Consider the following 24,687-nt stretch of genomic DNA (forward strand, 5'->3'; position numbering starts at 1 on the left):
GTTGCCAATGCCATTTTTCACATATTTTCTTATTTTAAGAGACACATGTGATTGTGAACATACGTACTAAATATTTGTTGTTTGTTTCATCATTGTATAAAAGAGTAACGCCACATTTACATCAACAAATATGACAATACTTCGAGGAACACTGCAATTAATTAATATGAACTCAGAATTAGTCCAACCAAAACATCTTCCTCAGGTCCTACCCACTTCACAGTTCCAGTAGCTTACTCCTCAAAACAATCTCAGTAATCCTTCATTGTTGAATTCTCTTGCATATTCAACTTTGGGATGAGACTGCATTTATCCAAGGACAGGATACCCTCTCAACTTATAATCAAGGGCTCTAGATTTTCATTTAGAATTTGTCACGAATCAGAGGCTGAACCCAAATGCAGACGAGGGACAGGCGGGTAAGTGTGAAGCAAGTAGTTTTAATAAGAATGGTTCTATCAGAAGAGGATCAGGCAGGGCAGGCAGGCAGGTAGTCAGAGAGGCAGGGGTCAAGCAGGCAGACGGGTATCAGACAGGCAGGGGTCGAGCAGGTAGGTGGGCAGTGAGGAAGTCTGGGGTCTAGCAGGCAGCCGAGTAATCTGACAGGCAGAGGTCGAGCAGGCAGTCAGACAGGCAGAGGTCGAGCAGGCAGTCAGACAGGCAGAGGTCAAGCAGGCAGTCAGAGGTCGAGCAGGCCGGCGGGTAATCAGACAGGTAGGGGTCAAACAGGCCGGCGGGTAATCAGACAGGTAGAGGTCGAGTAGGCCGGCAGGCAGTCAGGGGTCAAACAGGTTTGCCTTTTTAAAGAAACAAGATGTCTCCACAGGTTCAACTGAGATTTGAACTCGGATCGCAGGATCAGAGTCCTGAGTGCTAACCATTACACCATGCCTTTGCCTATGACAAGGTGATCCACTGAGGTCATGGAACCTCACACAAAACAACAGATAACAGAAATAGAATTAAAATACTTAGTTAGGATCTAATGCGTATGATGTGTTGCTTCACGGATTGTAAACGTATCAACCTTACACTATATGCCACGTCATAAACACTATCTCATAATTCACCATTGACAATCCATGGAATATGACATTGTAGGAAGGATGTTGTCTAACAACTAGGCTATAGTTGACTATCTACTGCCATACATTCCAAAAAGATGGGAAGAATCATGTCTGGAGTACATTAAGCTTGGTTTATTGTTTGCAGTAGACGACTGTAATACCTATGACATGGTTCAAGTTGTTGAAAATGACAGAAGAGTGCACTCTACTGGTGGACGTTGAGAGAAGCTTCGGTCACAGAGTATTCCCAGGCGGTCTCCCATCCCGCACTAAATCTTGGGGTGAGGTAAATGAGTTTATCAAGGTTTTTTGCAGGATAACGTCAGGGTGGCTGTCCGCCAGCTGAAGCTCGGAAGTTGGGTGATGCAGCAGGACAATGAACCTAAACATCGAAGTAAATCTACTACAGAATGGCTGGAATGACCCAGTCAGAGATGCTGTGGAATGACCTCAAGAGAGCCGTTTACACCAGGCATCCTAAGAATATGGTTGTGCAGGTCTGATCCGGAGATACTGGAAGCCCTTGCTTGAGGTTATTGCTGCCAAAGGAGGTTTGACCAGTTATTAAATCCAAGGGTTCACTTACTCTTTCCACTAGCACTGTGAATGTTCAATGGCTGTGCTCAATAAAGACATGAAAGAATATAATTGTTTGTGTTATTAGCTTAAGCACATTGTGTTTGTCTATACTTGACTAACTATGACTTAGATCAAGATCAGATCACATGACCAATTGATGCAGAAAAGCAGGTAATTCCAAAGGGTTCACTTAGTTTTTCTTGCCACTGTATCTGACATTACCGATGTTCAGGAGAAAGGTCGTTTTCTTTGATGAAACATGTGAAAACTTACCTAAGATCTAAGTCTGCCAGGTCTGCCTAGTGTATCTATCTATCCATTTAATACTTCCCTGATTACACCAGATTTAAAGCATGCTGGTACCTATTACTACTCAATCTTTTCAGTTTGTAAAGCATCTTTGAGTGTCTAGAAAAGTGCTATATAAGTCTAATGTATTATTATTATTATTATTATTACCTTTGCCTGTTGGAGTGAAAGGTTAAAGATATCCCCAGGGATTAAGGGATTTCTTTCAGGCCAAGTCATATTCTTATTTTAACCTCCACTATATATTTGTATTTAATAGCGTTAGCGTTTTAAGGGAAGAAGATTCTTTTGAACAGCTTTTCTAAGCACCAGGTCAAACAACATGATTGGGACTTCTTGGAAGAAACATTGAGGTCAAAGATCCTTGTGGTCCACATATTCATTTATTCATTGGTGTCCATGGAAAACACATTCATAAAATCCCCACAGTATCTAAAGCACACAGCTTTATTGGACAACTGTAGAAATCAAAAGGACATGTCAAAAAAAGCTCTTACCCTAAATTTGAGTTCTAATTAACACATCATTGTCCTGCAATACAAAACTACTCTCAAAGTCAAACAGCTGTTATGTTAAATTGATAAATTAGACATTTACTCATGTTACATTATGAGCAACATGCAAAACACAACTTAAAAACTCATTTCCATTATAATATACAATGCTGATAGCATCTTCTACACACCCCCAAAGCAATCCCAGTCCCCCACCCCCTAGACAAGTACATTTTACAGGATGCCATATTAAAAATGCTATCATATTTACATAATGCAACAGTGTTGAGTGATTTGACATGTCCTGGTTTGTCAATTCTATTATTTAGGGCACACAGAAAGTGATTGAAAATCAAGTAAAGAGTTCTCAGTGCTTCTCTTACTACCTGTTATGAAAGTGAGCCAGGTATGCCTACTACTGTCTCTTAAGTTCTAGTAACACAATTCAAATATAAATAGAATCTAGCACTACATTGATCTTGTAAGCCAATTGACTTCCGTATTATTGCAACGTCCGCTGTAGGAGTTCAAACGAATTCCTTCTCAACTACATAAAAGGAAGTGTTTGGAGCCCTTCAGATCTTGCCGACTTGAAAACTGCTAAAAATAAACTATGGTTGGGTTAAGGATAGGGTGACAGTCTTGGTGTTAAATTGACATTGAAATGAAAAAGCATAACATAAAGAAGAGACAATGGATCAGGGAAGACCAACTGAACCTAAGACAATGTGATATTTTTAAGTTCTACATTATAACTGACATACAACATGTCTATCAGTCTGTATTTTTTTGTGACAAGTCACAATTTACCCATCAATTAGACATACATTTGGGATTTTAGAAATTCTACATTGGAAAAGGCCGTCTGTAAACATTTTTGTCAAGTGATGAGAACCAAACCATCAAACACTGGGGATCTGTGCACTGTAGCTTAGATTATAGGAAAAACAAAGAAAGAAACCCCTTACGTTCAGGTGAGTTAGACCAGTGAGGTGTACAAGGGGGGGGGGGGGGGGGGTGCATGCCAGTGCCACTGTTCCATAATCAGCGTGTTAAATATTCTGTTAAAAAAAAGTGCATCCATCACTGAGGGGCAATCCACAAACCCCTCTGTGTTCAATACTGTTCACTGCTTTTGCCAGAACTGCTCTTCTCACAAACCCACGGCGGCCTTCAGCTCAGCCAGTGAGTACCTCTGGTCCCCGTCGTTGTCATGGCGCTCCAGGGTTAGACGATCTGGAGTTGACGCCCCAAAGAGTTTCCTCAGGTCTCGGTAGGACAATCCCTGAGAGCCAGGATCGAACCCTGTGCGCTGGAAGAGGTCGTGGAGATCTGTTGGGGAGGGGGGGGTCATGAGAGGCGTTATTATTTGGTTCCTGTGCTTCCTATCAGCAAAGGGCTGAAAGAACACTCCTAGCCAAGGCACAATGTCAAATTGACTACTGACGATCTGCTCTTCTCAATCGGGATGTATATAGCATACTTTGAACATGAGATCTGGGTTTTGGTGAATGTTCAGACTACATAACAACATTTACCTCTCAGAGAGGTGACACCGGGTAAGGACACAGCCTTTGGGTTTCCGCTCGCTGCCTCTCTCCTGGCGCGGTTTGGAGACAGAAAACGTGGAAGTCTGGTCGGCTTGGAGCCCGTCAATGGCGATGATTCGTCTTCTAGAACACGGTTACAATGAAGGGTGAGGCAGAAGAACAACAGAGGCACCCAAAAGATGCGACGTGCATGACAATACATTTCATGTTCATACCAAGAGCTCCATCAGTAGTGGTGTCAGCATCTGCAACAGGGTCTTTTTCCAGCGCTGTATTCTCATTGCCGTACACAGGCTCAAGGGTCACCATAGACTCCTGGAATTGGTTGTAAGGTTACTTTAGTGTTACATAAAGTACAAGAACAAGTCAAACATTTCATCGTAATTGAATCTTTTGTGATCAAAAACTATTTGGATTCGGCTTGCTAAATGTCGAGGGAGAAATGTCAAGATCTCATTCTGCACACAGGGTCGCCGTGTCTCAACTCTAGTAAGTACTGCATGTCCCTGTCAACATCTTATCTTTCTAAAAAAAACATAACACATTACTCACGCTGTGTGGTGCTGTTTGGGAGGAGCCGCGCTCCAAGGAGGACACCCTATGGGTGAGATTGGAAACGGTGGAGCTGAGAGTGTGGATTTGGTTGCCGGTCCAGGAGTGGTACTGCACTTGGGTCTTGTTAACCTCATTCACAGCTTGTCTCAGATGCATTATGTCCTGAATCAATACAACACAAAGACATGGTTAAAAAGTCTCGCCTTTTTCTTTGACGGATGCAGAGATATAGTGGAGGGATATTGACAAATGGATTGATAAAAAAGCGATCCATGAGAAGGGATGTTACTAGCTCAACACAGGGTGAGAGAAAGGGATGTTATTGGTCCATTTTGATAATATACAGATTTCTAGGTACAATCTGGGATTCAGATTCAGACAACAACAAAGCAGTCACCTTGCCACTATGGACAGACATATGGAAGCAAGGACTGACCATCCACGACATCAAAATTATAGTTGTGACGTTTTAGTGTTTATTTATAAACAATGGCGTAAAACCTTATATTTTGGGTTCTGACGGTGTATCACAGTTGAACTAATCTCATGAGAAGGGCAGGTTGGCAGGCAGCCCCACTCCCTATTCCTACCAAATAAAGAACTATCATGTAGGAATAGGTTACAGTGCATACCAGTACCTGGTTTAAAGCTAATGTGGATGAGCAGTTGATAGTATCTTTTTCAGAGAAAGCTGTTGATTTGGTATTTTATTCTTTATTCCCACTTATTTTACCCATAGAAAATGCTATGAAAAGATATGGATCTTTAGTTGTTCTCACAAAAGTTTGACCCAGATTCACTTTGAAAACTGAGAGGCAGTGATCCCAAAATAGAGATCAGCATTGTGTTCGATGTCTTGTAGATGAAAGTAACCCATCCTTGGGAAAATCTGTAACCAAAAGATAATCCTCCTCAAACAGTATTGGACACTATTGGAATGTTGCTCAGTAACATTGTAGTAGGTCTATTTATACTATTGAATAGCACGCTCGCACACACACTAATCCCAGCCCTGTGACATAGTTAAAAAAAAAGAATTAGCCTAAAAACTGTAGCTACTTCGTGAGAAGTTGCAATGGTGGATTAGCACACTGACCTCAAATTACTCAATTCTACCCGTGTCTAGACATTGTATAATCTGTCATCTAGATCATTCTGCAGCACATGCCTTTGGGATACTGGCACCTCTTACTGGCTCAAAAGGACAACATTGAGGATTATGTTTATACAGAAGACATTTGGAATATTGTAATGAGATTGTTGTTGTTTGTTTACCATTGCCTTTTTCAAACTGTCAGTTTCTTTCCTCTGGTCCTCCAGAGAAGTCTGCATCGACTTCACATCATGCTGCACACTTGTTAATGTGCTCCCAATAGTAGCCACACTCTGCAGGGATAGACATTGTAGACACAAATTATAAATGAATTGTAGTTAATGCCCCTATAGAGGCTGAGAGTGAATACATGACCAATACTGACAGCAGTAATGACAACTAACAGTCACACCTGAGAAGCCTTATTGGTCTCTCAACGGGCCTTGCTAGCCTGTATTATCTTGTATACATGTTCATTTTTTACAAATTTCTCTTGTAAAGTGTCCTGTGACCATCATGTGAAATGCACTTAAGTATATATAAAAAAAACTATTTATTTAGCTGTATAATTATTTATCTAGGCCTACATAATGCCTTGTCACCACACATTTGTAGCACATAATTCATACAGATGTGATGAGGTTTACCTTTTGGAGCTCTTCAACCGTGTTTGGAAGGTTGATTAAATCGGAGGCTGATTTGATGTTGGCTTTGAGATGGCTCACTGCCGAGTCCAGCAAACTGATCTAATTGAGTGAAACATTCCACAATAACCAATGACATTCAATTACACTTGACAAACAAACGGCACTTTCACACAGAATTAAGAAAGGCCAACCGTCACAAGTTGCCTGGGTATTGTGAAAAATCTTGACTGCAATTCACAGCCATAGTATGGGAGTTGACAACCCTCCCTCACAACACGCTCGTTCACTTTCTGTGGAGAACGGGGCGGTGTTGGGATAAAAGTACATGAACCAGTGCGAAAGGTTACTACACTTTACCTTTCTGTTCAACTCTGTGAGGTTGGACCACAGTTTATTCAGACCCTTATCTCCACTTTCAATATCTTCAAGCTTCTTCTGCTTAGTCTTCAGATCTTCACTCAGTTTTGGTATTTCGTGTGATGACGCTTTCTGGCTGGATTCCACTGTTGAGATAAGGGATTTTAAGTAATGGGAAATGGACTGCACTTATACAGCGCCTTTTTTGCTGCTCCAAAGCGCTTTACAACAGCCTCTCATTCACCCATTCACACACACATTCACACACCAATGGCGGCAAGCTGCCATGCAAGGCGCTGGCTCGCTCACTGGGAGCAAATTTTGGGGTTCAGTGTCTTGCCCAAGGTCACTTCTACATGTGACCAGCCAGGGCTTGAACCGCCGATCGGCTCTACCTCCTGCGCCACAGCCGCCCCAGAATTTTAAGAATGCTAAACATGCCCAAAAAAATGCAGTTTCTGTGTTGCAAAACATGGCAATTATCAAGTATGTCCATTAAGGTTAAATAGCCTAGACAAACCAATGCATACTCATGCTTTATCGAGTTTGGTTCCCTTTGGCCTAGCTGAACAATACTATGTCACCTGCCATCGAGGTGGGTGGTCTTCTCAACTCACCTATCACAGTTGAACTTTGATCAGGTTTAAGACACTTAGTATTTGCATATCTTCTTTCAACGGTCTGATCGTTTGAGAACAAACATTTAGCAATGTGGGGGGACAGCAAGAGGAAGAAGACTCAAGACGTTGTTGTTGTGACTGCAAAATGTTTGTTCTCAAACGCTCGGGACATTTGAAAGAAGATACAGATTAACGTCATAAATGTCCAGCCGTGGTAACTGTACAGTTAAAATGTAAACATTGGGATTTATTTAAGTATCTGGGGGTTTAAAACCTGATCAAAGTTCAACTGTGATAGGGGAGCTGAGCAGACAGCACAACTCTGTGACAGGTGACATGGAGTTGCATAATCCGGCTACCTTTGGCCTTGACAAAGTGTAAATTGTGTTTTATTCAGAGATCATCATCAAATCCTGTGGTTGTGTTCAAACGGCTTACTTGTGTGCAGCTTTTCTTTGAGGGAGTCTAGGTCCTCTTTCAGGGCAATCTGCATCCATATCAACCCCGCACAAGCCATCACACAGGCGGCCAGAATGATGAAGAGAAACAGGGGGTAGCAGACATTGCAACACTGCACGTAGCTTCTCCTATGAGGGGATGTGAAACACAGTTGGCATTAATATATCTTACAAGGTCATGCAACAACATCGATCCAAGATATAGCCTATATCCATGGGCCGGTTTCACAGACAAGGCTTAAGTTAAACCTGGACTAAATCACATTTTAAATGTAAAAATCTCTATTGGAAGATGCTTTTTTAGTCTAGGGTTAGGTTTAAGCCTGTGTCTGTGAATTGTGAAACCGGCCCATGGCTAAATTAGGCCAAAGATAGACACAGGGTTGATTAAGGTCTTAGTTGTATTGATCACTCACTTTCCAAAGGCAGCAACAGTGCCCAGGTTGTTGAACTCATCATCGTCTGAACTGGATTCGGACTCCGAGTCGGCGGGGGGTTCGGTTCTGAGGAGCCTGTGGCCAGACGAGCCTTTCTTGGTCTTCTTCCTCTTGCTGTCCCCGAGGCCGATCAGGGCGTTGAGCTCCTTCCTCTTCTTCATCTTCTTCTGTGGGGTCAGCGTCGATCCACCCGCTGAACCACCCGACTTAAACCCGACCAGATCCAACGTTTTGGAGTCCAGTTTGGTTGATGATGATACTTGTCTGTCTGTGTGTGTCTGCCTGTCTGTGTGTCTGTCTGTGTGTGTGTGTGTGTCTGTCTGTCTGTCTGTATCTGTAGTTAGTTAGTTAGTGTGTGTGTCTGTGCTGAGTAAATCTGTCTGTAGTTAGTTAGTTACTATCTTCTAGCTACTACAGCTAGCAGAACAAGTCATTAGATTATGAGAGTTATGGCTCACCAGTTTGGATTCCACCACACCACTTGTCCAAATATAACAAGCTAGCTTAGCTTGAGCCAAAGCAGCTTTACATTAGCTAGCTACACTAAACTTTCTATTTTAGAATCGGGGAAAGCTAATGACGTTAGCTCCCATATAATAGCTTCAAAAAACCAACCAGCTAAATAGCAAAATAGCGAAAGAGTCTTGTGTCGTAAAGCGATGTTTAGCTAACTTGCGTCAACTCAACCTAGCTAGCTAGCTAACGCTACTTGACACCGGCCTGGTTATAATCTGTGTTAAAATGGCGACTTCCAAGCTATAAAACGTAAATATGGTGCATAAGGCATAGGTCTATAAAACAACCCCCTTCTTAAAGCACGAATCTAGACTAACGACACGTTTCACCACAGCTCCTTAAACTGTCTGTATAAACATAACATGAATATGCGCCAGCTAACACATTTGTTTTGATGGTGGTGAACATCTGACAGATCTGTGTTCTCTGAGCTCCAACACCGGAACTCCCGCCCATCTACTTCCGCTCAATGTACTTTTATGTAAATGAGGACTTCTTCAAAATAAGAGCACCCAAGAAGTGAAACTTTATTTAGCATTTAATTAAAGATGGTAAATAAGGGTCAAGGAACGAACCACAACTCAAGAATTTCTATGATTCCGGTTTAGTTATGACACAACACCATGTCTGAGGAATTATTGCTATCTATCTATCTATCTATCTATCTATCTATCTATCTATCTATCTATCTATCTATCTATCTATCTATCTATCTATCTGTCTATCTATCGAACATTCTATCCACCCAACGAACCAAACCATCACTAACATGATCTACTACCATAATAAGACTATCTCACTTTCTTTCAACTGCCCAGCAAATCTACATCTTTACGTAAACCTTTTTCCACTACCAAAATAAGATTTTGCAAGCCCACAAAGAAGTTTCTTCTGGAACTTGTTATTAGTGGGCTTGCTTCAGCAATGAGGGGTGTCATATGAACAATTATTGGCACATAATTGTTTGTATGAAATATTATATTTTGTGTACAGTCAATTATGTGTTCCCTATGCAAACTAGGTGTAGCACTTTTAACTGTTGGGCCACAGTAAAGGGCCAATACATCTTTGTATGACACCCCTCATGGTTGAAACGAAGTTGATATGTATACTAGAAGTGTTGTTGAGTACAGTGGTAGTAAAAATCATGTTTAGCCTTGGAAAATATTTTGTGTAGAGTCCATTATGTGTGTCCTATACAGTGCACTTTGAGGTCTATTGTGATGCTGTAGTAGATGAGTGTAATAGCAGGCTAATCTACCTATTCTATGTCATGCGCACTGTATGTCCTTTACGGGATTCCGTACCTTGAAGTTTACGAGTAAAGTCACACTTACCTTGAGTCTGTGTCCGTGCATCGTTATTAAGAATATTACAGTGGCGACGAGTTGATGATATCGTAAAAACATTACAATTCTTGAAAAGAAAAAAACTTGAACTTGAAAACTGACCAAGTGAACTAGAAGAAATAAGGAACCTGCGCCGTTTTTGTCAAGAAGTGAGTGCGGCTAGCAACAAGTCAGCAAGCAACGTTGCCGCGGCATAGCGATGAAGTCATGGCTTTGATGGGCTCTGCTGCCCTCTGTTGGCGAAAGTGAACACTACTGAATATTCAGGTAAAATCGTTTCTACAAGGCAATAATTTATATACTTCTTTTTTTTTAAAGAAAAAAAATGACTACTATTGGAAAAGTACCTGACTTTGATTCAACAAAGGAGGATTTTGAGTCTTATCTGGAACGTTTTGAGAGTTGGCTGGCTGCAAATGAAATAGAAAATGTGAAGAAAGCAAAATGTGTTTATCAGTGTTTTGGGCCCAACTGAATATAGGCTGCTGAAAAGTCTCGCAGAGCCAAAGAAATGTGTGGAACTGTCTTATGCTGAGCTTACTAAAGCACTATCAGACCATTTCAAGCCTAAGCCCATTATAATTGCTGAACGCTTCAGATTCTATAAGCGTCACCAGAACCAAGGTGAAGCACTGGCAGACTACATCCTGGCCTACAGGTGAAGGATATTACAGATGCCATCCCCTTCCATTCATGTTTTAACTTGCGCTTTTATTTTTTGAATCCGCGATGACGGCGATAAACGAAACCGGAAGTCTTAATGGAGCTAAACGGAGCTTATTGGAGCTCAGAGAACACATACATCTGATCTGACAGGGCGTCTGAAGTAAACTAAAATCTGATTGGTTGAACACATTTCCGTGTCCTTTTTTGCCTATGGAATGCAATAGTGCTACCAAAAGGATGAACTAGTCATTACACAAAGCCCATACATTTCCCTAGCTAGGCGATATCATTTATTCTAACCCAGCAGGAAATATCACCAGAAATTATCTTTATTATTTGAAAGAGATATCACATCTCACTCTACAATTTGAATTGTTCTAGATGTATACTTTTCATATTCCAAACAACATTTCCCATCTTCCCATCCCTTGTTGTATCCCTTGCCTCTCTCCTGGTACACTACTTCAGACATGATGTTTCCTTTGGTTATGACATTTCCACCAATAAGTTCATATTCTCCATCAGAAGAGGGTCCTGACAGCTTGTTGAGCTGTGTCAAGCCCTGACAGCACGGCCCTAATCAAAGATGCCATGATGCGTGGACTTTGACCTTGACCGTGACCTTTGACCTTTTTGTGGCTTACCGTAAGTGGACAGCCACCCGCTGTGACCCTCCTGGCAGCACAGCTGCTTCTTGTACGATTGACCCATCAGTGTTGTCACAAAACGGTTAAATTGTGGACTCAACATGACTGAACTTACTGTAACAGCAGGCTTATTGGTGCTTAGAAGACCATTTATCAATTTAAATACATGTCAACAAGCCTCTCTTGACAGTCTCTTCTTGACAGTCCTCTATACATAAGACACAGACCAGCTTAGCATCATTGCAAGAAGTAATAGTAACAAAATATCTAATATAATATTATCTAAAGCCTAATATCTAATAATAATAATAATAATAATAATAATAATATAGCGTCTTTGAGCCTCGGAAAATGAATTATTATTATTATTATATGTGTAGATCCAGTGTAAAACCAGTAGGGATGTGTAGTAAAAATTCAATCAGCGGGATCATCTCTACTTAGAACACCTGGTGAGGGGACATGCGTCATGCTGAGGGGTCTGCGCTAAGCCCCCAGCATGAGGCTACGATTCAAAGCTTCTGTGGTGTTTCATCTGTTCGCTGGATTTTCCCTTTTTCTCATCTTAGGTTAAGACTGAGAAGGTGTGCACTTTAACTCAACGTCTCGTCACATCCACTGGCACAAGAAAGGGAGTGGGGGGTATTACCGGTTCATGACTCTGATTACAATAAAACACTTGTTTTCACATGTTGTTCACAGCAGGGGAGCTCCCATTCTCAGGCTCTGATCTCCCCCCCCACCCCACCCCACCCCCCAACCACACACACACACACACACACACACACACACACACACACACACACACACACACACACACACACACACACAACTGTCTGGCAAAGCTCTCGTGTGCTGAGCTTACAATGGAAACGGTGATGGCATGATGGGTAATACTGAATAGAATTGACTACTAATTGGATGCTTTCATCTGACATGGTCGACTGTTTGAATACAGATTAAACATCAGTTGGAGGTAGTGCTGCTACTGCTGGAATACCGATGTCTCTTGCTGAGGGGGGTATGTTACCATTTATTGTGAATCCTGTAAACCATTATGTTTGACGACCATATTACATTTTCATCATGGAAGATATTAGGCCTGTCTTTATTGTTTGTGATATGGGACCCTAAGGGTGTTCGGGGCTGGTGCTTAATTATGTGATACAATGTTGTATAGGACCTGGGGACCCTTGTAAACACATCATTACTTATTAATAGACATATTTTTAAACATAAAGACGTAACGTCCTGCCAAGTGGATTACAGGAAGACAAATGCCTGTGCTGCCTTTTCTGACTCTAACAGCCGACCAATCAGCTTGTTACCTGTTCCAATAGCAAACTATTGGAACATTATTGATGTGGCCAGTGCTATTTCTCGATGAACAACGTAACAAGCAACTACCAGCACGCATATAGGAAAGGGCACTCAACCTGCACAGCGTTCACTCAAATTACAGATGATTGGCTAAAAGACATTGATCAACTTGTAGGAGCAGTTCTACTAGACTTTAGTGCTGCCTTTGATGTCATTGATCATAACTTGCTATTAAGGAAACTTAAGTGTTATGCCTGTACTCCATCTGCCTTAGCATGGATAGAAAGCTACCTGACTAATGGAACAGAGAAGATTCTCTTCAACGGAAGCCTCTCAAATGCAAGGCATACAGTAATGGAAGGCTAAGAATTGTACTCTCTTAAGCCCAATGCACACGGCGTGCGATTTTGTCGCACCGCCGAATTCTAAACCATTGTTTTGAATGAGACAATGCACACGGCGTGCGATGCGATATTGTCGCACGGCAACATTCGATTCTCAATTCACATTCATTCATTCATTGGTGTGAATTGAGAATCGGATGTTGTCGTGGGACAAAATCGCACGCCGTGTGCATTGGCCTTAAGACTAAGAGCATTGTATTTGGAACAAAACAATCAACAATTAAGCTTACTGCATTTCATATCATTATACTTTGCACAGCATTTTTGCACTATCGAAGTCACTGTAGTACCATTACTTAATTAATGTAGGATTACTTATTTACTTTACTTATTATTATTGTGATTTTGTATCTTTGAGGCATTGTATTTCTGTATGTGCGGTATGCATCAATATGCTTGTTTGGCATTTCATTGCAGGGGTCTTTATCACACTCTCCCTGATTACATAGAAGTGAGGAATATTATAAATACTTTCCAAAACACCTGGGCTATTCAATGACAGATATATTGCAAAAATGCGTTACACAAATTAAAGAACGTCAGTTCTCGTGTGCATTCTGCACCACTCATTTCTTTAGGCAATGTTCTGAATATCTCACCATGTGAAAATTGGAGTAGGCCCCAGGCAGGGGCGGACTGGGGTCAAAAAACAGCCCTGGCATTTGCGACACAACAGCCCTATTTCCAAACGCAACACGCAACACTGATTGTTAACATAAAAAGTCAGAGGACAGATGCCAAACTACCGACATGTTTGCTGTAATTATATGTATTATCAGTAGGCAGTCATCAGTCAATATCTCTTTCAATAGCCTTTTCACACCGAATGTACTTTTTTGTGCTATTTTCGGCCCAATACATGCGAATTTCGGTGCATTCCTACTTCCAACTACACTTGCTCCCTGCATCCAGTTGTTGCACATTAACTGCATCGCTCTCATCAAATTCCCCCATTCTGAAAATGAAAGCAGTGTAACGTTAACTGCTGTTATAAACGGAATGATGACATGAGGTGCGTGTCCACTGGCGATATAGAACTGACTACGATAGTTATGGAGATATACTCCAGTTCTACATCGTGGAGCTCCGCCCCATAGGGGAGCTCTGCTCCTATTGGTTTACCCCGCTACCTAAAGCTCTGCTCCTATTGGTTTACCCTGCTACCTAAAGCTCTGCTCCTATTGGTTTACCTACTCCAGTTCTACATCGTGGAGCTCCGCCCCATAGGGGAGCTCTGCTCCTATTGGTTTAGGGCCCTGGGCATCCGCGATGCAGAACTGCGTGGATGGCCCGGCCGATATAAAATGTTTTGGGCCGCGGTCTGCTGAAATAAGTTATTTTCAATGAAAATCACCAGAGACAAAATTACAAATATATATATATATTTTATATAATACATTCTGAGCGGCCCAGAGTCTCGCGGCCCTCCTGGCATTTGCCAGGCTTGCCCGGTGGCCAGTCCGCCACTGGCCCCAGGCCAAGATGCCATTAGTCTGTCAGGCTCCGTTTTTCCCCTGCATTTCTAACAGTATTTGCAGCAGAGGATCAGCAGGGGGCAATGTTCTCATATAGTAGAATATAACCCAGCCTTGGCAAAGTGTGACATAGAAATGAGGCAGATAATTATGTCCATTTTACAATGTACAGCGTAGATTTATGACACTCGAACACAGGTCAATGTCAAGGTGACCATGTAGTAAGTCCCTCTAGGTGTGTCAGAAAAGTTATATGGTAGTTTAATATCGATTGCATTTTAACCATGTGATGTGATCATCAATAATGTATGTGTTTTGTTGATAATCAATAATGCATTTACATACTAGTCAGAATTACTTTGGTATGCACATACTGTACATGCATAAATGCATAAATATATACACATGAGTTCATACATTTATAGATTGTGCCAGGACAGATTAAGAGCAAAACATATAGGCCTAACCATTTTACAAACATTGAAACATTCACGTAGAGCAGTTGCGCTGTTTTGATTGAATAATGAGGCATGGGTTTCAGAGTTTCTGAAGATAAATTGTGAATATTAGTTATATTTAGAAGTGGACAACATTCCATAAAATTACATTACACATTACATTTTATTGTCATTGCACAGAGTACAAGTGATGAATGTAGTTTGGCATCTAACCAGTTATAAAATAGTAAAATAGTGGCATGATAGAAGTTTACCAGGATCCTAGGAGACAGATGGGCTTTCTTCAGTCTCCTCAGGAAGTATAGATGCTGCTACGCCTTTTTGACCAGGGTGGTGGAGTTGAGGATCCAAGAGAGATCCGCGGAGATGTGGACACCCAGGGGTGTAGGGGTAGTGGTGGTCTAGTGGATAGTGAGTTGGACTTGTGATCGGAAGGTTGTGAGTTCAAATCCCACCTGAATCCACACCACTACTAGTGTGCCCTTGAGTAAGGCACTTAGCCCTCAGTTACTCCAGGGGGAATGTCCCTGTAATTCGTAATTGTAAGTCGCTTTGGATTAAAAGCGTCTGCTAAATGGCAAAATTAAAAAAAAAAAAAAAAAAAAAAATTAACCCAGGAACCCACACCCAGAAGCTCCACCTCCAACCCATTGATGTAGATGGGGATGTGTCTGCAGCCCTTAGCTTTCCTGCAGTCCACAATGAGCTCCTTGGTCTTCTTGGTGTCGAGAGCCAGGCTGTTGTCAGCACACCACACTGCCAGGTGCTGGGGCTTCTCCCTGCAGGCCGACTTGTCATTGTTACTGATCAGGCCTACCACTGTGGTGTCATGATGCGAACTTGATAATGGTATTCGAGCCACGCACAGCCGGTACATTTACATTTTAAAATATTGGCATTTAACAGATGACTTCATCCAAACCGACTTAAAACAAATACATTTGTCTAAGTAAGTGAATCATCTATCCATCAGTCATTGCAAGAAAAAAGTATTCCATGCTAGGGCCAGAGGCCATTGGCAGTCATAATGGTAGAAGAAGAAGGAAGATTTTTTAAATGAATAACACGAGACAGGCAGCAGCATTTTGGATGAGCTGCAGAGGTCGGATGGCGGAGGCGGGGAGCCCGCCCAGGAGTGGGTTGCAGTAGTCGAGAGATCACAAGTCGAGAGATCACACGTGTCTGGACCAAGAGTTGTGCTGCTTCTCTGGTGAGGAATGGACGTATACTTCTGATGTTGTAGACTAGAGGATGATTCTACAGGAGTGTGCTGTCGCTGTGATGTTCAGTTAAGTGTTTGTCAAGGATCACCCAGAGGTTCTTGGCTATCTGGGAGATTTCTCTACTGTGATGGAGACGTCTTGGAGAGGGAAGGCTTTCCCAGGGAGGAAGAGCAGCTCACTCTAGTTAAGGTTGAGCTTGAGGTGGTGGGGTGACATCCAAGCAGAAATCTCAAGACACACAGAGAGTTGCCACCTGTGAGTCAGAAGGAGGGGAAAGAGAGGAAGAGTTGAGTGTCGTCTGCATAGCAGTGGTACGAGTTTAGTTTAGTTTAGTTTATTAGTTTATTATATCGAGGACAATCCTAATACATGAACCATATAAAATATAGTAAAAAAGGCAGCGTTAGCCTAGTCGGCTAATTTTCAGCTGAAGTCCCCGGCCAGTTGCAACATGGCATCCGAGAAACCATGAGAGGAAATTACAGAGCCAAGATATTTGGTATAGAGTCTGGGGAGCCCTGGGGGACTCCAGTGGTGAGGGCTCATGGAGAGGACAACGATGCCAGGTAGAATGCAAACGAAGAAAGTGCAGAGCCAGAGATGTTGTGTTGAATGCAGCAGACTGAGAACAGGGGAGACAAAGGAAGCTTGTGCAGAGTGGAGGGCCTCCGTGACAAGGAGAGCAGTCTCAGTAAAGTGCCCAGCCTAAAAGTCGGATTTGTGAGGGTCAAGGAAGTTGTTCTGAAGAAGATAGTGAGACAGATGGCTGAGATACAGCGCGTGGGTTTTGGATAAGAAGGAAAGAAAGTATACCAGTCTGTAGTTATGGACAGCAGACGGGTCAAGAGTTGGTTTATGGAGGCTTGACTGGCTGCAGTGATTACAGTAATCGATCAGTACATTAATCAGTCTGACCACTTGATTACAGTGGTAAGGAAAGGAAGGAGGTCTCTGGAAATGGATTGGAGAAGGGGGGAGCGGATAGGATCGAGCGGGAAGGTCGCTGCCTGCTTGGATGTGACCAGTTTTAGAATATTGATATATGATATTATCATCAGGGGAGAGGGAGGAAAGGGCTGATAAGCCAGAGACCGAGTGAAGAGCAGTGGGTTTGGGAGGGGTGGTAGCAATGTTGGCGAGAGGTAGAGAGAGGCTGCTAAAGTCACTGACCTTCTTTTCAAAGTAGGTTGACAAAGTCGTCCTCAGACAGGGAGAGGAGGTAGGTACACAGTTGTGGGTGAAGACGGAGTAGAGGAGAGGGCTCTGTGGGACACCAGTGATCAGGATCAAAGTGGAGGAGGTGTGGTTGTCTAAACCTAACAAAGTGGGGTCTGTTGGTCAGGAGTTCCCGGGTCCAGTTGCAGAGGCAGATGCTGATGCCAAGATCACTAAGTTTGATGACCAGTTTGGAGGGGATGATGGTGTTGAATGCTGAGCTGAACAGCTGCAGTCAATGAACAGCAACCTTGTGTAGTGCCGTGGAGATGGCATCCTCTGTTGACCTGTTCGGGAGGCAGGCAAACTGGTGGGGATCCAGTGTGGTAGGGTAGGTGGTCTTTAAGGTGAGCCAGGACCAACCTCTCAAAGCACTTCATGATGATGGGGGTGATTGCAACAGGGTGGAAGTCATTCAGGCCCCGCTGCAGCAGAATGCTTCGGCACCGGCACAAAGGTTGCTGACTTGAGGCACGTGGGGACATCTGCCTTGGCCAGTGACAGGTTGAAAATGTCAGTGAAGACCTTGGCCAGCTGCCCAGTGCACGCCCTGAGCACACAGCCAGGAATGCCGTTAGGGACAACAGTGTATTATTGTTCATTTAAAAAGTATTATGAAGGCCAGAAGAGGAGTTACTAGACTGTGATGACCTCAAGTACAGTGACATCGGCTGTAGATCGCAATTACACATATAAGGTTTGATCACATCTCACGCAGATTAAAGAGAATAGATTAATAAATTGAGCAAATGAAAGAGGAGAGAGTGAGAGAGAGAGAGAGAGAAGAGAGAGAGCGAGAGAGAGCATTTGATTCCATTCCATGGCATATTAAATCAGGAAGCATCGTCAGATGTATTGCACTTTAATTTCTGTTCTTCTTACATATAAATTCTGTATTATTATTAAAATGTGTAATGACAAATAACAGGTGTCCATGGTACATTGTGGATTCAAAGGTATAGTGCCAAATGTCAAAACACTGTAATGTACAGATATTATTGGATTTTCAAATGAAACATTATTCGGTTTCTCTCCACTCTTATCAATTAATTCTGTGTACTATGTTTCGACTTTGATAAGAATTGACTTTCCAACACTTCTACTAAAAGATGTAAGCAATCAGTGTCGGGCAACGGTTATACAGGCAGCAGATAATATGCATCTTCAGAAGACATTCACAATACAATCTGGTAGCATACACAAGTATGAAGAGAATCATTTGGTGTTATGTAGCGAGGGTGATTATTTTTCTTTGGCTTAGCAAATCCCTTGTTGCTGAATGTGTTTTGATTCTCTGCATTTTTGAAGTGGAGGCATCTCTGTTTGTGGCCTTTTGTGTTTGACTGTATTCATGTACTGTCACACTGAGGCTGATCTCGGATTCTCTTTGTACTACATGCTTCTCTCCCCCACCCGGCTTCGGCTCAACAGGCGAGAGAGAGAGAGAGAGAGAGAGAGAGAGAGAGAGAGAGAGAGAGAGAGAGAGAGAGAACGAGAGAGAGAGAGAGAGAGAGACAGAGAGAGAGAGAGAGAACGAGAGAGAAAGAGAGAGAGAGAGAGAGAGAGAGAGAGAGAGAGAGAGAGAAAGAGAGAGAGAGAGAGAGAGAGAGAGAGAGAGAGAGAGAGAGAGAGAGAGACAGAGAGAGAGAGAGAGAACGAGAGAGAAAGAGAGAGAGAGAGAGAGAGAGAGAGAGAGAGAGAGAAAGAGAGAGAGAGAGAGAGAGAGAGAGAGAGAGAGAGAGAGAGAGAGAGAGAGAGAGAGAGAGAGAGAGAGAGAGAGAGAGAGAGAGAGAGAGAGAGAGAGAGAGAGAGAGAGAAGAGAGAGAGAGAGAGAGAGAGAGAGAGAGAGAGAGAGAGAGAGAGAGAGAGAGAGAGAGAGAGAGAGAGAGAGAGAGAGAGAGCCTTGATGAGGTGCAGCAGAGGGAAAGCAAGCACATTTGGGTATAACCAAACCTTCAAAGCATTCTCAGCCAACTGGATCATTTATCTTCATCATAAAAGCAGACAAAAAGACAAAAAATGTAGAAAACAGCACAGTCTATATGTGGAAAGTGATATGTTGCTTTTGTCATGTTTTGGGTGTCTTCTGGTGACTCATAACCAAATGAAGAAGTGTGATGCCGCGGTCCAATCTAAATAAAATACAGGAAAAGGTATTCTCTTAATGAGACGAAGAGAAGGGGAAGAATTCACAGGGAAGGTTGGTGAAGGCAGAAATCAGAGGACAGGCTCATTGTAATGAATGTTTGATACCTTTCTGCATGCCACTCCATGAATTACAATGAGCCCCTCCTCCGATTCATACCTCCACCAGCCTCCACAGAGTGGATGATGAATGATGATGAATTAATTGTGGCCAGTATCATTGGCATACATATTGTGTTGCTGTGGGGTAAAATCTGTTAAAGATATGTTGAAATGTGTGCAACTATACTCTGCGTTTGTTTAAAGGCGAACATTTGTTGTGAGGGACTACACATGCTCTGAAAACAGTTGGCTTTGATGTTGAACAGAACAACACTCAAGGCAGTCCAGACAGCTCTTTTAGGAGATGATGAAGTTAAGACTCTGAAATTGCTACAAAGAAACATAGCAGTCTCATACATATTCATGAGGAGGTTGATGGTAATCACATCATCACAATCAAAACAAACATTTGGGCCCCATCGTTATTTGTTTCCAAGTTACCGCGAGCACACCAGGAAATGTGACCAAACAGCTTGTCAGCAGATGGACTCCCTCCAGCCCTGTGGAAACTGACGTTGGAAGTTGAAGGAACATTTTTTATTCTTTTCATAGCAATATAGAGGTCTGCGTGTATAGTGGTCTGTGTTTATTTGAATTTTTATTTTTATTTTGAGCTATGAGCCACAAACCTATGACAAAATGCATTGAAAAGTTAAGTTTCCAATTTAAAAGTCCAGTATGTAACATTCAGCTCTAACAGTTGGGATGACTATGTATAATCGGTAGCAATCAGGTAATGAGATCGTAATGAGCAATCCATTTTTGCCTTTCTGTCTCTGGTGGCTGCCTATTAAAAATGTCTTCAGTCTATTATGTGGGGTCAACATTTATTTACTGGAGATGTCAATCTCCTCCAAGTACTGTAATACTCATGCAAATACTTTCTTTTCAATTCTGAGTGAGACAGACCAACATAAGATTGGGTAGGACTGTGCACAGTGCCTTTAGTAAGTATTCACCCCCCTGGACTTTTTACATGTTTTGTTGAGTTACAACCTGATGTAAACATTTAAAAAATTGTGATATACAGAAAATACATTATTTACACAAAGTGAAAACCTGTTTTAGAGATGTTTACTAATTAATTGAAATTTAAAAGCTGAAATGTCAATAAGCATTAACCTAATTTGCTATGACACTATTTTGCTCAAATGCAAAAATGTCTTCAACAAGTCACTCATTAAGTTGAATTGAGTCCATCTGAGTGCTAATAATATGGTTAATGTGATTTTTGAATGAATATCTTGGCCTGTGAATTGCAACCAATTCATCAAATGTAATAATTTTCTCTTGACCCTGACAAAGTTCCACGTCCCTGCCGGTGACACGCATACCCACAACATGATGCAGCTACCACTATTCTTCATATTTTAAATCGGAAACTGCATAGCATGTGCTGGATTTGCACTAATGCAATGCTTTGTAGTAAAACCCCCAAAACACATTTCCAGACACTTTCTTTGCTGTATCACTGTATCATTCTCATATCACATTGACTATTATCCTTGCACTCAATTGCACTCAGATGGACTCAATTCTTTTTGAACATTTTTTAAAAATGTTGTTAATTTTAGGAGTGTCATAGCAAAATAATGTGAATATTTATAGACTCAAGATATTTCAGCTTTAAATTTTATATGATTGAGTAAAAAGCATTTCTTTCACATTGACGTTATAGGGTATTTTGTGTATAACAGAATTCAAATATCTGTAATCTATTTTAAAGTCAGGTTGTAACAGCGAAATGTGGGAAAAATCCAGGGGGTGAATACTTACTGAAGGCACTACAGGATACAATTCGGTCAAAGAATAAAAAAAACTATTATTCTAAAATGAAGAAAGCAGGCATCTGAATATATCATGGTGTTGACTAGAATCATCAGATTATGTTCACCTAATAGGGACACATTACTAATTTCTTATACAACATAGATATACAAGTTTGGAGGGTTTTGTGAGCAACTGGAGTTAAAAAATATGATGTTGTACAGTATGGCATAACCAAGAATATAAGCATACTATATGTAGAAGCTTTTAAATTGCAGTGTACCCCTGCATGTTCTTTTTACTTGAACGTGTACATCAAACACCTGTGTTTGAATCTTAAGTCCAACTCAGTCCAACTTTCCTAATTGAAGCAATTAGTAAACTTAAGGGAAAGCACCTTGGCTTGCTTTAAATGTCAGAAAATGTCAGGAAAAATGTATGATTGATAAGCGTTTTGGCAAAGTGAATATGAACAATTTGATGATAGTGTACAGTACGTAGTCTGATTTTATTTTTTTCACATAGAAAAATGATTTAATATGAACGGTTAGTGATTTTGGACAGTGCTGGTGTCCGGAAATAGTAAAAGGGATAAATAAATAAATAAATAAATAAATAAAATGACTGAAAATCCATTATTTCTGCATGGGGAGATTTTATAGCGGAATTGTGGTGACATCATCGTTCCAACATATTGTAAAATCTCCCTCACCATGCCTCAAACAGCTCCTTAAGTCCTATCAATTGGGCCATTTAGGTCTTTCTGCAGACTTCAAACGCTTATCGGCCTGACCACCCTGCCAATTACTCCTGAGCCGTGGAGAAGGGCCCCATACACTCCACAGAAATGCCCTTTGGTCAAATCAGTAACACACACGCCACACACTCAAAACATACATACGACTATGACTTACTCATGTCTCACTTGATTGGTTTTCTATTTGAGATGACATCACTAATATACAGTACATTCCCTTTATGAACAGATAAACACTAATTGGCCGTTGTTGGTGATAGATAATGGCACAATTCTGTCAAATCATCAACCATGTCTTCAACACACTAATCTTGTGATTTTCAAGGTAATATCAGAGCTATTATTTCAGCCATTTTGTAATGGGCTTGATTGAGAGTAGCCCTCTATCAATAACTTGCTACAGTATAAATATGTCATTTTCCATGAGTCAAAATCACTTGTGTATTGTTGTGTATTAACTGAACAATGATAAGAAATCACTTGTGTATTGTTGTGTATTAACTGAACAATGATAAGCCATTTTGTAATGGACTTGATGGAGAGTAGCCCTCTATCAAAACAAGCAATCGAATGACACAGGTGGTAATAAAATCCCATAAAGGCTTTCATGATACAATATCCTCACTCAACAATAACTTGCTACAGTATAAATATGTCATTTTTCCATGAGTCAAAATCACTTGTGTATTGTTGTGTATTAACTGAACAATGATAAGAAATCACTTGTGTATTGTTGTGTATTAGCTGAACAATGATAAGAAATCACTTCGGTAAGAAGGAAACGATAGCAGCGAGGGAGGATGCACTGTTTCCCCCAGTGGGTACAGTTACCACAGTTACTCAGAGGGATTACTGACATGGTAGGAATGTTTATGCCGCCCAATGCATGTTTCTTAAATTACAGTTCTTGGGTCATTTCCAGTAGGGAAAAGTGGGCTTGCAGTGTATCTAATTCTTTTATAATACCCCCAGAAATAGACAATCTCTTCCCAGGCAGTATCCCAGCTTGCCTTTGTCAGACATCCTGTAACCACAATTGCTTGAATACTTTCCAAACAACATACTATTATATTCAATCAAGATTTGACGACGGAAAAAAATGAGGTGTGCAATACAAATTGTCATCAAGTCCTTCTATTCATTCATTCATTCTTTTCTTTTTTCTTTTTTTTACCTAAATGAGATGATGAGCTTTGAAGTATAATTTCAACCAAGGAGGATCTATCAAGAATATTGCTTAAAGTACCATAATACAGTATTTCCACATAATGCATAACCTTGAATGTCCATGATATATCTGAGGTAGAGGAATATAATCTTTGTCTGAGAAAAAATATTTGAAGTTATAAACGTGCTACACCTTCAGTGCAGAAGAACAGCACTGTCTTTCTGGATAGCTATTGGCTCTCATGAAGATAGTTCAACACAGCAACATTTCAAGTTCCTACGAATAGTGTTTTATGGATTAGGATGAAGTACAGTAGATAGTACCGGTAATAGTATTTCAGGGATTGTGTTCAAAGAAAAAAAATCAAGAGCACTTAAATTTAAAGCAATGGATAAATTAAATGTTGGTTTATGCTTTCGTTCTATTCATTCATATCTTTCATTATTCTAGTCAAAAAACAACAAGTTGACAAATAATTAAATTACAGATACTCATACCAGGTAACCATGAGATACTGCAATATCAACATTGCTACAAATTATTGAAAGTGAAAAAACAAAAAACAAAAGCATTATTTTTCCACATAGGTTCACTTGTAGGTTCACTTGTATGGCAGCTGCTGGACTGAAAAAATCAGGTGTAGTGCTGAGGCACAAACATGTACATTTCAAGCCTGCAAACTGTGACACTTTAAATAACGTGAAACAATACTATTGTGCAATATGACAACCCTAGTCGTCTATCTGTACAGTATAGTACAGTGGATAGTGTACATAGCCTTTATTTATGTAAACCAGCTCCTTCCCTTCTTGTGTTTTTTTTTTTTTTCCAAGTTTTTTTTTTTTTTTCCTTTCCTAACACCAGGGGAGCCACCCCTCCTAAATTTCGTTGTTTGGTACCTGTACTGTAGCAATGACAATAAAGTCCATTCATTCATTCATTCATTCAGTTTATATAGCATCACACATTTGAAGTCCTTCTCTTGGTTAGGTATAGGAACTTGCAGCAGGCATATTTTAAAATATGTTGGTGGTATCCATCTTGAGGCCAAACCACAAACCCCATCCTCAACCATTACATTGGAAATGTGTTTGCTGCAATTGGCTAAACAACCAGGAAAATGAATCTAGTGCGTATCAAGTGAAGGTGAAGGTACCGGTATGTGGTAAATAAGTGTGGAGATTGTGAACTATCCCCTTTATGAATACAATTCTGATTTGTTTAACTTTGACACAATGTCATTGTGCTTTTGCAGTGCCATCAGACAATTCTCTCTAACTTGGTGCAGGATTGAGAGCCCAACTTGCTC

General features: G+C 41.1%; 1 protein-coding gene across 2 annotated transcripts; it reads right to left on the reverse strand.

The window, feature by feature from the left end:
- Nucleotides 1-2,688: 2,688 nt before the first annotated feature.
- On the reverse strand, nucleotides 2,689-8,906 carry efcab14 (EF-hand calcium binding domain 14). Of its 2 annotated transcripts, none has more exons than XM_080546801.1 (9): nucleotides 8,146-8,906; nucleotides 7,710-7,858; nucleotides 6,652-6,797; nucleotides 6,295-6,393; nucleotides 5,830-5,940; nucleotides 4,552-4,716; nucleotides 4,215-4,314; nucleotides 3,988-4,119; nucleotides 2,689-3,781 (listed from the first exon to the last, which is right to left on the reverse strand). In XM_080546801.1, the coding sequence occupies exons 1-9, from the start codon at nucleotides 8,325-8,327 to the stop codon at nucleotides 3,603-3,605; spliced, it is 1,263 nt and encodes a 420-aa protein (XP_080402927.1). In that variant the 5' UTR covers nucleotides 8,328-8,906; the 3' UTR covers nucleotides 2,689-3,602. The 2 variants fall into 2 exon arrangements, with proteins under 2 accessions (XP_080402927.1, XP_080402926.1); XM_080546800.1 differs by having other exon boundaries at nucleotides 3,988-4,122.
- Nucleotides 8,907-24,687: the final 15,781 nt, after the last annotated feature.

The sequence above is a fragment of the Nansenia antarctica genome (genome assembly GCF_963989245.1).
Source record: "Nansenia antarctica genome assembly, chromosome: 16".
Lineage (NCBI taxonomy): Eukaryota > Metazoa > Chordata > Actinopteri > Argentiniformes > Microstomatidae > Nansenia > Nansenia antarctica.

Coding starts and splice junctions, on each gene's coding strand:
- efcab14 (XM_080546800.1), bottom strand. CDS start 8,327: ATGAAGAAGAGGAAGGAGCTCAACGCCCTGATCGGCCTCGGGGACAGC. Junction 7,859..8,145: donor ACTGTTGCTGCCTTTGGAAA/GTGAGTGATCAA, acceptor ATCCCCTCATAG/GAGAAGCTACGTGCAGTGTT. Junction 4,717..5,829: donor ACAGTTTGAAAAAGGCAATG/GTAAACAAACAA, acceptor GTATTGATTCAG/GACATAATGCATCTGAGACA.